The 13608-nt window shown below is 41.8% G+C and overlaps 1 protein-coding gene across 1 annotated transcript; it reads left to right on the top strand.

The window, feature by feature from the left end:
- Positions 1–7184: 7184 nt before the first annotated feature.
- Positions 7185–13608, top strand: LOC139128121 (probable cysteine desulfurase). Its single transcript, XM_070693960.1, has 10 exons — positions 7185–7512; positions 8497–8527; positions 9049–9165; positions 9351–9480; positions 9649–9962; positions 10264–10408; positions 10805–10915; positions 11215–11466; positions 11810–12180; positions 12493–13608. Exons 1-9 carry the CDS (start codon positions 7353–7355, stop codon positions 12074–12076), a joined length of 1527 nt encoding a protein of 508 aa, XP_070550061.1. The 5' UTR covers positions 7185–7352; the 3' UTR covers positions 12077–12180; positions 12493–13608.

Raw genomic sequence — 13608 nt, 5'->3', positions numbered from 1 at the left:
TGACGTAGTGTAATGGGCTACTTCTTAGTCGCAGGTGACCTGAGGTCAGGGTACATGCGTGAACGTCTTTTGTTGAGTCCCTTCCCGTCAAAGAAATCCCTGTAAAGTTACTGTCGTTTATCGGAGAAGGGTTTCGCCAACCGTGAAGCGACTATAAATAGGGCTTCCAGCGAAGAAAACACGCTACACTGCGCTGTGACGTCAGGACCCTATATACTTTCCTGTTTGCTTTGGCTGGCTATTGAGAAGGTGGAGGTCAATTACAAGTTCAGGGATGGCGAACAGAATGGCAGACCATGACATGAATGTCGCGATGATACATAGAGTCGTGATTTGTGACATCCGTAACGATCTGAAGCTCGCATATGAAAGGGAAGCAACACAATACACGTATTTGCCCGGATAAATACTAGTAGTTATAACAACACACTGACTGTCATGTAACTCTTTACAAACCAGTATTACATGTCCTTCCTTGAGATAAGTGTATGGTTTTCCTGTCAAGTTCAAGGTAACCAAAAGCTCCGCAATCGAGATTAACAAACTAAATATACAAACGTAGCGTATAAATAAATACGTATTGAATTAATATCCCGGAATAAGTCAGGAAATTAATAAACTATGTGTAATATTTTTCATACTCGATATTATAATTATCATAAATGCACATCTTTGATGTGTGGAAAAAGACAAGGAAAATGAAATAAAAAGTTTACAACATCGTACTCCTTGATGCATGGCATCGCATGGCATCGCATTCACAGTGCAATATTAGCATTTCAGACACAAACTACTTAAAATTTACCCATAATTTATTTTCAAAAAAGTCTATGTTAACACTGTGGGGAAATCAAAACCATTGGTTTTCACAAAAATAAGACGCCAAAAACTTCAAAAACCCCAAGCGTAAAAACTATGTCCACACAACCAGCATACAGTCAGAAAATAATTCTTGTTTAATGAATTCATGGTGTCTATATTCAGGATTTATGAAAAGAAGCACAACGTTTTTGATAACGTTGATAAACCAGGACGCAAGTCACGGATGCAAAGTTAGAGAACATCATTACACTTAACAAAACAAAACAATTTAGACAGACAGACAGACAGACAGACAGACAGACAGACAGACAGACAGACAGACAGACAGACAGACAGACAGACAAGGACAGAGCAACAGGGAGATAGAGTGACAGACAGACAGACAGACAGACAGACAGACAGACAGAGCGACAGACAGACAGACAGACAGACAGACAGACAGACAGACAGACAGAGAGACAGAGAGACAGACAGACAGACAGACAGACAGACAGACAGACAGACAGACAGAGACTTGCTGACAGGGACAGATGTGCACGGGCAGATAGACGCGGACAGAGGGAGGTAGAGACAGAAAAAAGCATTGATGGGAGACAAGATAGACAAAGCCTAGACGTCACCATAACCAGGACATCTCTTTAATGCTGAAAACAAACGAAAATTGACACCCTCTCATCTCTGCCTTCACCTACCGTGATGGTTTGCATCGTTTAATCTCGTTACAGACCGTTAAGTTTTGATTCCGTCTTCTATCTAACACGGAAAAAATTCCCCAATCTGAGAATCTTTGAACTTACATTTGACACAGAATTCGGACAAACTCTATGGTGGTATCGCCTACAGCTGCAGCATACAACGCTGCGAGCATTATTTTCGTAAGCAGTTCATTACGTAATGCCATCTGACTCCTACAAGTGACCACTAACATCGCTAATATATTGGAGAATAAACTATCTTGATCATAAATACTGTGAGATATTTTTCTTGGCTAAAATATCCGCATTTTCTTCATTATTGTAAGAAAGCACACACTATTAGATACTATCTTTGCTGTCTCTCTGTGTGTTTCTACATACAAATAAGAGGCAGTATGATATTTCAAGTCAACAATTTTCCATTTAACACGATTGGAACTAATTTAGGATAACTGGATGGCTAAGTAAAATCGATTTAATCTACAAATGTTATCGCATCTGCTTTTCTTTTTATATTACACGCTTGTTTTTATGAGTACTTTGCGATATTGCAACATTCAGCTACACGGCACCTAACACTTTTGAGAAATTTGCAAAATATGAAAATCCAATTATCCCAAATTAGTTCCGATCGTGTTATTTGCACGAGACATGTCAACTCGCATCTCCGGAAACACAGAAAAAAATTTCAATCTGAGAATCTTTGAACTCAGATTTGACACAGAATTCGGACTTGGCAAGATTTCGCTATTCCGTTATTTTTATTTTTAATGCAGGGCAGGTGCAAGCAGATTATTGGACAAGAAAAAAACCTCTCTTCGCCGTCAAGATTTCGCGATATTTGTTCAAATACGGGCTAAGATCGTAACTGACTTTTAGGCTTTTCCTCCACCTAACTTTATGAAGGTCAGCGGGACCTCTAAAGCCCAGCTTTATAATTCAGATGTACGTATTCAAATGGAAATAAGAATACAAACATAAAGACACCTTAATTAGTGAGCTTTAAACTCTCATTTAATGGATTAAGTCAATGTTGATAAGACGAGCCTCTAAGGTTACACAATAAACCGAATACATTGCGCATACCGAGACCGACAGTTACAAAACCTCTTACACAATATTGCGATTCGTTTTTCTACAGCTCAGTGACAGAATGACGCAAATGCAAATTTTTCCTTCATTCTTTTTGTACCTCTTTTTCACTGTTCATTTATTGGGCATCAATTATCCCGTCTGCCCGTCCAGGGGTGCTAATAGAACATCGTACCACCGCGTAATTAATTCGGAGGAACCCTGGAACATGAGGGTGATTATGTAAAAACGACACGTGCTGGGTCGCAAAACCGCTGAATAATGCGCCTAAACGCCTTTATCCGATGAAAAATGCACGTTGCTTTAATTTGAAACATTTTTTTCAAAACAGGCATTATTTCTGAACGAGACGATTTAAACTTTATAATCAAATTTTGATATCACGCTAACAAATACGACAGATATCAATGAAGAAAAACTGTAGTAAAAGGTATTGGGAAAAGTGACCCAGTTTAAGGACAATACACGTTCCTTTTCGTTCTCTTTCTCTCTGACTTCAATTTCATAACCCGAGAAGATAGTTTCCACCGACAACTGTATCATCTAGTCACATACAATAAGCGCCTGTTACTCAATACGTGGGAAACGCTCATCACCCTAACCAAAATGGCCGACATTTGATTCGTGTCATGGTCTCCTACGATCAGTTTTCTAAACAGACATCGAACTTCTGACGAACGTCTCGAGCTAAAGTAAATATTATCATGGCTCATCGGCTTTATTTCTGTATTAAACATTTCAAGATGAAACGGGAGATAAATGAATTGTTTATCGATTTTCAAATCAAGTCATCGTTTTTATCGAGGACATAAAACGGTCGGAACAGAACGGGGCAGATATGTGAGGGTGTCTACGCGTGGAAGATGCATTGTTAATGTAGACACAAGTCTTCGTTCACAGTTCTCATCGGCGTAGTAGGAGATGCGCGGTACCACCAAAGCGCCAATAACTGCAACAATAACTTTTAACTGAAATAACAGCGGCAACTTTTGATATTTTCACTATCTTTGTTCTGTAAAAACAAGAACATTTTCATAATATAAACTATTGGAAGACTCGCGCCTCGAAAGTTAAAAACAAACTTTTGCTCAAACTTTCCTAAATGAAAACTTTCAACCATTCTCTCACCAAATCAACAATAAAAATCAGGGGCCACCGTGCAAAGTTTGGAACTGGTGAAACAAATTACCCAACATTTAGCGATATTTGAAATTCAAAATGGCCGCCATCCCAGTGTTGTATATAACTCTATGGGGTAAAAATAAATTTTGGATTTTCGAAAAACTAAGACGGTAAAACTAAGACGGTAAAGTTTTTCTTTCTCCAAGAACTTTGAAATAAGCCCCCATATCAGAAAATAATTGTAGAAATATGAGTCCGAATATCTGTTCCAAAGGCGCGTTCTACCTTAATATGTCCAATATACGATTTCATTGTTGGCCAGCGTGTTCCAGTTAAACCTAAATACAGTAGTCAACAGTGCACATTGTACACATGCAGGCGGTGTAGACAAAGTGGAATACTAGGTATTCGACACGACAAGGGAAAGTTGAACAAGAAACTTTACAAAAAGAGAAACACTGGAAAGTAAATCAAAAATGACAGCTAATGGAGCTTGAAGAAGGCTTAGAAGACGTGACGGACAATGTCCTTGGACAGTCTGCGAAGAGGGCTTACTTTCACTAAAATTGTCGTCTCTTTCTTATCAGTAGCAATCACACCTGATGGTCTATAAAAAGACCAAAAGTCAACGCCAACGATATGAAAACATTGACTGAAGTAATCAAACAAAAATACCGCTCTTATTTGTTTCTTGGGTCTCAAGAATGTCTGTCGTCCTTGCGTGTCGGATGTTTTCCTCGCTACCTGTGCAAGAATAGTGTGTTCCGGGTGGGGGGGGGGGGTTTAGTCTATTGGAACCGTTGGGAGATCGCATGGGTAAAGGTTTGACATATTTATGATGGGGGATACATTTGTTGTTGTGGTCTTTCGGTATCTCTAAAACATTTTTCGGCCCGCTTTAGTTTATTATTTCCGAAAATAGTCAGCGTAAATTAACCGCCTCCTTTGAAATCTCGGCTCCTCAGCACCTTCCGACAAAATCGCAGGGTCCTGCGTCTCAAGTCGGATTTTGATTGACACTCGCCGGCATGTCTCGGCAGGTTTTCCAGCGACCCTCAGCAGACGGCCATGGGGATATAGCTGGTTACATCACACGCGACAATGGCCAATCGGAAGTAAGTGAACAATAGGGGAGTTGAAAACAATCTATTGTTATGTGGTCTCTGTTGTCTGCATAAACAATAGGCTATTGTTTACTCTCGCTGGCAGAGGATGATCAAAACAACATGCCACTGAGCCCCAAATCCGGGTCTTGTCTAGTAATCTTGGCAACGTCACTGTTAAGTCTACCATGTGTTACTTCATATCAACAGCATCAAAGTACAGGAGAGCATGTCATCCCGTCAATAAAGAGAGAATATACTGTTTGGATGTCTATTCATTTTCAAATATTCCCATCATTCTCTAAGAAATATCATCTCAGTGGTGAAAGAAATCTTCATTTCTCAGGGGCTCCCACCGGATCTCATTAAAGGCCACTGCACGTCAAAGATATTTTGACTCCGTTGATATTTTTTTTACAATATTGTCAACGATTATTTTGTGAAATCAAATGGCATTAGCTTGTATTCGTCATGTTATCAAACCGCACTGTTTTCAATAGACAGTCTTATTGATGATGATTCAATTTTAGTACGGACTGAAGTTCGTTTGTGATTGGACAGTGTGCACACACTCACGGACACATACACACCGACACACAGACACGCACACTGGCCGTGTTGACAAGTTGGGCACAAGGCCTTTTGATTTATGGATATTTTTTTGGAGCAAAACAAGAAACTTCATTTTACCAATAAAAGTTAAATACTTAAAAGACAGTAAAAGTTACAACCAAAGGACCTTTAAAACTTTTCGTCAGAAATATTCTCTTTCGGTCAACCCCTGATCTGAAAATCAACCAATTTTTTTTATTCGACAAGGGCGTTTCTTAGCAGAGTTTTCTCACAACACCATCATCAAGACTAAACTGTCAGCGTTTTAAACAAACGTAGCGAATAGATCGCATAAATCTTTATGGTTCTGAATTATTAGATGTTGGAGAGTGTCGGCGGAGCGATATATCGTTTGAGGTGGTAAGAGAGCAAGACTATGAGCGTGAGCATAGCCGAATTTTCGCGCGTGTCAGGAACACGAAGTGGTCAACGAGAAACTGTTACAAATCCAAAAGTACATCATCAAAACAGTACGATTGATTGACAAAAAGCACGCCACGATTTTCAGCTGGAAAGGTTAACCTACCACAGAGTGCTAGTTTCGTTGGGGACCTTTCTGTAACTTTTGATATTTGCAGTATTTCCCATCCAAGTAAACGACTGTAACGTGATATCCTAGTTCAACTGAACGAATGTGTGTCATTTTGAACGGGATAGCACTAGAACGCACGGCTCGTTCGGGTCTCACTCAGACAGTCCCGACTTCAGTGTAATAAAGCTGAGACACAAAACGGCTGAACACCAAAAGCTGCTTTTTGGGGGTAGCGTGAGAAACTGTACTTAAGAGACAGAGAAAAGGGGTATAAGAAAGATATACATTACAAATTATAGTTTTGTTCCTGAGAGCCTTGCTATACGTCAATTTACTGTGTTTTGATGAAAGTGGAGTTGTTTGAAAAGTTGTCAGCGAGCGTCGACTATCGCGTTACTGACGTTCGAGAGACTCGACTTCGGGGAATGGGGTTTTGTTTGCGTGTGGGATTCTCAATGGCGTTTAAATGACCGATTTCTCGAAGCAGTGCGTGTGCCACTCGGGCAATTTTTGGGATCATATTTTTTCTAAGCGTAGATTTGCGACATGACGTACGCGCGGTTTATCTCGATGCCGGCCACTATGGGCCGAATGACGCGAGTGCTGGCTTTAGCTGGTAGCGGGCTTTTTTTTTTGGCTGGTCTGGGGCGAAAGTTTGGCCGGTGTACTTTTTGCTGAAGAAGGAACGATGCGCGGATGAATGAAAAACAGCCCACAATACGGGCACTCAAGCAGAACATATACTGGGTGCAAGAGAATGGCTCGGAGGCAAGTACAGCTACAAAGTCCATTGACTAATCACTATAAGCACGGACCCTGTCAAAGGCACCCGCTGCCCTGTTTACCGTGCTCTAAACCAATCACAAACATGCCCCTTTCCAGCGCCTTTCTGACGTAAATTTTGATAATAATTCATCCCCAAATCACGGGCCGAACCAAAAAATCACACGGGATCTTGACGTCTCCTGTATCAAACTTCGCTTTGGGGTGGGTTTTAGTCATATTTACGCGCCTCCCCGCGAAATGTTTGTCCTTCAAAAGTTTTCACGCGGCAGAAGTATAAGGCTGTGACACTTTCTTGAGGACATTTCATTTCCGGTCGTCTGCATCGGTGCAAGCGGACACCCCCGCGCTCACAAAATGCGAAATGGTTGCGTCCAATTATCTATGCGGGGAATAGCCTATTTAATACAGGCCGGGCAGTTCAGATTTTTCATTCATGCGACCTACTCCAGAATCGCACATGAGTGTCTGAGTGACCCAGCCGACACGCAGCAGTGCAACCCAGCCCTACCACTGAGAGATATTCTGAAATATTTTCCAGCCTCTCCACGAACAGTTCGCTGCGCGCAAAAAAACACTTTGCTCAAAAACATGGAGAAGAGCCGTTGCGTTACCGATGCTGGCGTGTACGATTGCGACGACGAATATTGCAATTTGGTGACGGAAGAAAGACTGAAATTTCTCGAGTACATCGATAGTAATGTGATCGGCGTCGACGCTGCCTTCGATGGACCATTTGGTGAACGCCAAGGTGAGTACTTTGACTCTTGCAGCATTATTTCATCCTCCGAAAAGGGCCGTAATTTTGCACAGCTGATTCGGTGTCGCAGGGCTTGCTAGCCGTCACTGTGAAATTCACCGGCGGCACATGTCTTCGCGAGACACCGGCTAGACCGAGTGACATCAGGGCGGAGCTTAGACTCGTCTAGGAGTTCTCAAACGTACTATTGTTCGCACCAGACGATCATTCCACAAACCTTACAAGTTCGACACGCTTTGCTTGGACCAGTTCGTGTGCAGTCTGTTTCTTTTGTGGACTGCACGAGGAAAAGTTTGTATCCATACAAACGCCCACGCTAAACGTGCATGTCCCTCACCCGAAGTTAAACTACGCTGAGTCCCCAAACACCCATCAACTATAATTCTAATTTGAATACAATTCTGAAAATACATAAAACCGAATTAATTGTTCAGACCAAATCCAATCGTTAAAGTTAGTACAAGGTTAAAATTTCCCGCCCTCTTTAAGTTGTATTGACTGTCAGACTGCAATCTCGTTTACTAATCGACGCAGGGCACGAACCGGTTTGACTCTCCCTATAATTAAGTAGTTTAAAAATCTAACAGTGTTTACTGAACTGTGTGTCGGGTTGTCATTTGTTCCTTCCGTTCAAAGGAGTAAAGTTCAGTTTAAGTACTGTGGCACGAAGGGGATATGTCAGCAAATACTTAAAATGTCGATCTAAGAATGCCTTTGTATTCGAGTTAGAACTTTCCAATGATCAAAAAAAGCACATTAGTTGGATATCTGGATAGTTGTAGTCTTTTTGAAATACAATTCTGTGAAATATCGCAAAACCTCTGCAGAGAGCAATTTCTCCGAGAATGTGATGAAAAGTCGTTCGTTACTTTTTGCATAACAATAAGTGTATCACCACGCCGAGTTCGCCTTGGCTGCGAACTGAACACCTATATTTAGTGGTAACCACTTTCCATCTTTTCTTTCTGCTTGCAGTGATTTACTGTGACTACACGGCATCTGGCAGGTAAGAATACACTATTGTCGTTTTTCTGTTGTCACATTATTGTTTTCTCTCAAAAAGGGTGACGGTGTACCTGAAAAAAATCTGAATAAATCCTAGACAGAGTGCGCGACCTCCTTGAAACTTATTGTCTCAGCAAGTCTACCTGGCAAATAGAGCAAGTATTATTGCTTCCCTGCCTTTCAATGGCATTGAAATTGTCACTGCCGACTGTATCGTCCCGTCCAATGGTACGCCGCCAGACTATAAATATTTCGCGCCAAAATATTTGGGCAATGATATGAGACGTCATTTGCATGAGTACCCCTATACTGCAACGATTTTTACTGGAAAATGGAAAATGTTGTCCTTTTGGAACATTTACGATAGTTGTGCAAGGGTTTTATCGAAAGTGATGAAAATGTTGGGAGACATGACTTTGGAAAAGAACTTTGTTCTAGATGCGTGCACAGAATTGCGTCGAAGCGAAGCTTTCTTCAGACTTCATGGTGTGTAACGACCTCAACTCTTTCTTTCCTTGTCAGGCCGCTGAAATTTATCGAAGACTATGTCATGAAGAACGTCTATCCCCATTACGGAAATACCCATACCACCACAACCCTGGTTTCCAAGCAGACGACAAAATTTAGGCACGATGCAAGGTAAGTGTACCTCAAGTTGCAAAGATACCGCAGGAATATTTTTTTAATTATAATTCTGTCAGATCAATCCATTTCAGCTGCATTTTCATTGTTTTTACTCTAGTTTGAGTCCGGATTAACGCGACATGTAAGCTTATTTCCCTAACACGGGTTTAATCAAACTTGATATTTCTTTTCGCCGACAGAGAGATAATCAGAAACAACGTGAATGCCGGAAGCGATGACGTGGTCATCTTTTGCGGTAGCGGAGCGACCGGAGCCATCCACAAAATTTATCAAGTGATGCAACTGACTGAAGAACGGGCAAAGACTGCGGTGAGTTAGCGTTTTATATCAATGAGCAAAGTTTGACAGCCGAAAAGACGCACCACGCATGTGCAGAACACCATTTCATTCAGTTCAAGTATGTATACTCACACGCGCCTCAGTCACATAATTTTGTTCCCTGTCGCTAATCGTCCACGCGTCTGCTCCCATTCCCAGGTCGTGTTTGTTGGTCCGTTCGAACATCACTCCAATATTCTTCCTTGGAAGGAGAGCGGCGCGAAAGTGATACGCATCCGGGAGACTATGGTCGGCACCGTAGATCTGGCTCATCTGGAGTCACAACTCGTCAAGGAGAAGGAAAACGCAGGACTGATGATCGGTGTCTTTTCATCGGCCTCCAACGTGACTGGAATACTGACCAACACAGAGAAAGTTGCCGGGGTCCTTCATAAGCATGGTGCTCTGTCATTCTGGGACTACGCTACAGCCGGACCCTACCTCAAGATTGACATGAATCCCGCAAGTAAAGAGTAAGTATAAATGGACAGTCCACAACGACCGGCGATTCGAAAGTTGCGTGTCGGTTTTGTTCAAACGCAGACAATCTGGACTCACACTTGTTGAGAATTATTGCCAGAACAAAACGGATCGTCCGACAAAAGGCATTCGTCCGATAACCGACCACTTATCATGTGATTCTAGCCTCGTTCGGGACGTTCCCAAACATTCTCCCAATCAAAAGAGAAAGGGAAAGTCAGAATATCGAGTTTAAGTTGTCATGCCAACATCCACACAGCTCATTAAACATTGATATTTTTTTTTCCTTTTCAGTGGCTTGGACTGTTCAAAAGATGCGGTCTTTTTGTCCTGCCATAAATTTGTTGGTGGTGTTGGCACGCCCGGCCTCCTGATTGCAAAGAGAAAGCTGTTTAAGAACAGGGTGCCAGCAACCGCTGGGGGCGGCACTGTCTCCTACGTAAGTTCAACAAAAATGTTCGCAGCACACTTGTCAACACGGTTTTCAATCTCATGTGAATCACTGCTAAGATGCTTCAAACGACCACCGGGAAATATTTCAAATTTGCCAACTGATACAGCAGTTTAGAACTCAAGAGCTGACGCTGACTTTACTGCGAGGGACGGCGAAAAATCTTCAGTTTCTGTTTTGCTGTGATCTCTTGAACTTCAAAATAATTTACTAGAATGTGAGTATTCATCTCACGCATATGACTCACGAAGCGTTACTCTAAAAAGTTCAAACGCGTTCATCGATTGTATTTAAATGGTGGCGGGATTGATTACTTTTACAAACAACACAGAAAATCAAAACAGAGCCGTGAGTCTCATGGAGATGTTGTGTTTGTTCTTATAGGTGTCCCGTGAGAAGCATTACTATTTGAAAGATATTGAATCTCGAGAGGAAGGCGGCACCCCGGCGATCACAGAGTCGATCAGGGCGGGCATGGCATTCCAACTGAAAGAGGTAAGAATCGGAATGGCTATATGAAAGATTTGATGATGATGATGATGATGATGATGATGATGATGATGATGATGATGGAGGTCGTTAAGAGAATGTTTACTCTTATGATTATCAGCAGGAGGAGGGGCACTGAAGGGGGATTGAGAGCGACTTGAAAAAAATCTTTATATTCACTTATTACACTTTTGAAAATGTGCACAAAATGCTATCTTTGGTGATCTCGTATTGTACCACTACTCGCTTACCACTTGCTTCTGCTTTCCTCCTCACTATAAATAATTTTCTTGACTTTCTCGCAGGCTGTTGGTCCAGATGTTATCGAAGCGAGGGAAGAAGAACTCTGCCGGAGGGCTTTCAACAAGTGGCAACACAACAAAAATCTAATCATCTTGGGAAACAAAAGACCAAGAAGACTACCTATCTTCTCGTTTTTGGTAAAGCACGAAAAGAGCGGGAAACTTCTGCATCATAACTTCGTCTGCACGCTGTTGAACGACCTGTACGGTGTCCAGGCAAGAGGAGGCTGCGCATGCGCCGGACCATACGCTCATGTGAGTATAAAGTAAAGTTATTTGCAGAGATCTTGTAGATCAAAGGAGAGTCGAGATTATATTTGCAAGTCGTCAAGGCAGTGGACGAAGGCAATTACTGAAAGTAATTTTTGCCGAGTTGGTATCGTTCCAACCCATGCAATCAAAAGAGCGAGGCCGAACACAGTGAAGTCGCTTTTGTCTCCCTGTCACAAACTTTGAAGCATTGTAACACTAAAGAGCGAGTGGGCGACGACTTAAGGATCAAAAGTTGAAACAGCTTGTACATTGAGAAAATATCAACTAATGAATTGATGTTCTGCATATCTTATACTTAATGATCTTTTTTTTTGTTTCATTAAAGGATTTGCTCGGCATAACTGAACAAATCGCTGACGAGTTCATCCGCGTTCTGGATGAAGACAGAAAACAGAAAGAAAACAAGGAGCCTCTGGAAGCTTTAAGACCCGGATTTTCAAGAATAACCTTCCATACTTCATGCCCGATGACGTCATTGAGTACGTACTCGAAGCTGTCGACCAATTGGCGACCAATGGCTGGAAGCTGCTACCCCTCTACCGTTTCAACCCAACCACGGGCGCCTGGCAGCATCGTCATCAACCACCAATGACCAGACAATCACCTGGGTACATGAGCCTGCTTGACGTCAGCTATGAAGAAGGCTGGTTTGATGCGCCCTCCTGCGACGAGAGATATGGGCAGTATAATTTGCAGGTAAACAAGAGTACCAATTTCCCAGCAGGAAAATCACCCCGAGTGTTCAGATAACATTCTGTTTGTGATAAGTTACGTGTCAGAACACGACAGGAAACGTTTCATTAACAAGTAAATGAAAATTGGCCGACTGGAGGCGAACAATTTTACAATGTCAGACAGCTCTGATTTATACAATACATCCAATTTGAACCGTGAAATGTAGCGCTCACCATTCTGTGTTGCTGCTATTGTACTTTACTGTCTGCAATGACAAATGTACATACCCCGACAACCAAATGCTAAAATAAAGTTATTGTTCTCATATTCTAGGCTGTCCTTTCTGATGCACAAACTGAATACGACTCTATCGACGTCGTCCAAGAAGCGGTTGATATCGCCAATGATCCGGAGTTCGACGGAAGTGACGTTGACCTGAGCCTGCAGTGGTTCCTGCAGCCGAGAGAGGCGCTCAACCATCTCACATCAGAGAACATGCCGGAGATGAATCCGTTCGCCGAGTTTGCGAAAATACCAATCAAACCAAGAGGTGTCTCCGACTCTGTTGTTCCCGATGGCCTGCAGCGTGAGAACAGCATCGAGAGTGGGTACAATAGCGAGGAACTCAGCGAATTTGATTTCGAGTCTGTCCAAGATGACAATGTGGAGAGTAGTATCTACACAAGTGACAGTGACAATGAACTTCGCAACCAGAAGAGGAAGCTGGATTTGGAGGATTCTGGGTACTTTGACTCCGATTCGCTTTCGGATGTCAGCGATTTCGCAGCCAATGACATTGACGTTAAAGTTAGACCAGTGAAGAGACAGCGTAGCTGTGGACAATTCTGTGACAGGTCACACAATCACGAACAATGTCTGTGCGAGTCGTGCTTTGCAAAGGACAGATTTAACCAAACCAAAAATTTCAATTTCACTGAGTCGTACACATCATTCGACCTTTCAGCATAAACTGGAAACAGTGATGCTTTCTGTATATATTTACAATTTTTTGCTGCATTTATAGAATTTACCCTCTTTCCTGCTGAATTTTCTTCGTCTGTGCATTCAAAATGTTTCAAAGGCATGATTTTTCCGTCTTAGTAATTTTCTGTGGTTATAAACCGTGCACTCTAGCAGTACTGAGCCTGTGACGTAGGAATAGAGGAATTTTTCCTTTGCTGAACCTGAATATTTTAACATCTAATTTGCATATCAATTTGTGTTGACGTTGAAACATAAAACTTAACGAAGTCGCGGTGATTTGTGAACACAATTTTGAATTTTTTCAGAATTATGAATTGATGACGTAATATCTATTTATTGTTGCACATTAAATGGGTGAAATGAGTGTATGAATGGACGATTGGACTTACACCGGACGATATTTTTAATGAAACTCCTTTTTTTGAAATATCTATTTTTTACACAATAAACAATTTCATAAAAGTA

Source organism: Ptychodera flava, unplaced genomic scaffold, assembly GCF_041260155.1.
Source record: "Ptychodera flava strain L36383 unplaced genomic scaffold, AS_Pfla_20210202 Scaffold_44__1_contigs__length_1314385_pilon, whole genome shotgun sequence".
NCBI lineage: Eukaryota > Metazoa > Hemichordata > Enteropneusta > Ptychoderidae > Ptychodera > Ptychodera flava.
Note: the sequence above shows the minus strand (reverse complement) of the source record. Positions and strands in the feature narration are given on the sequence as shown.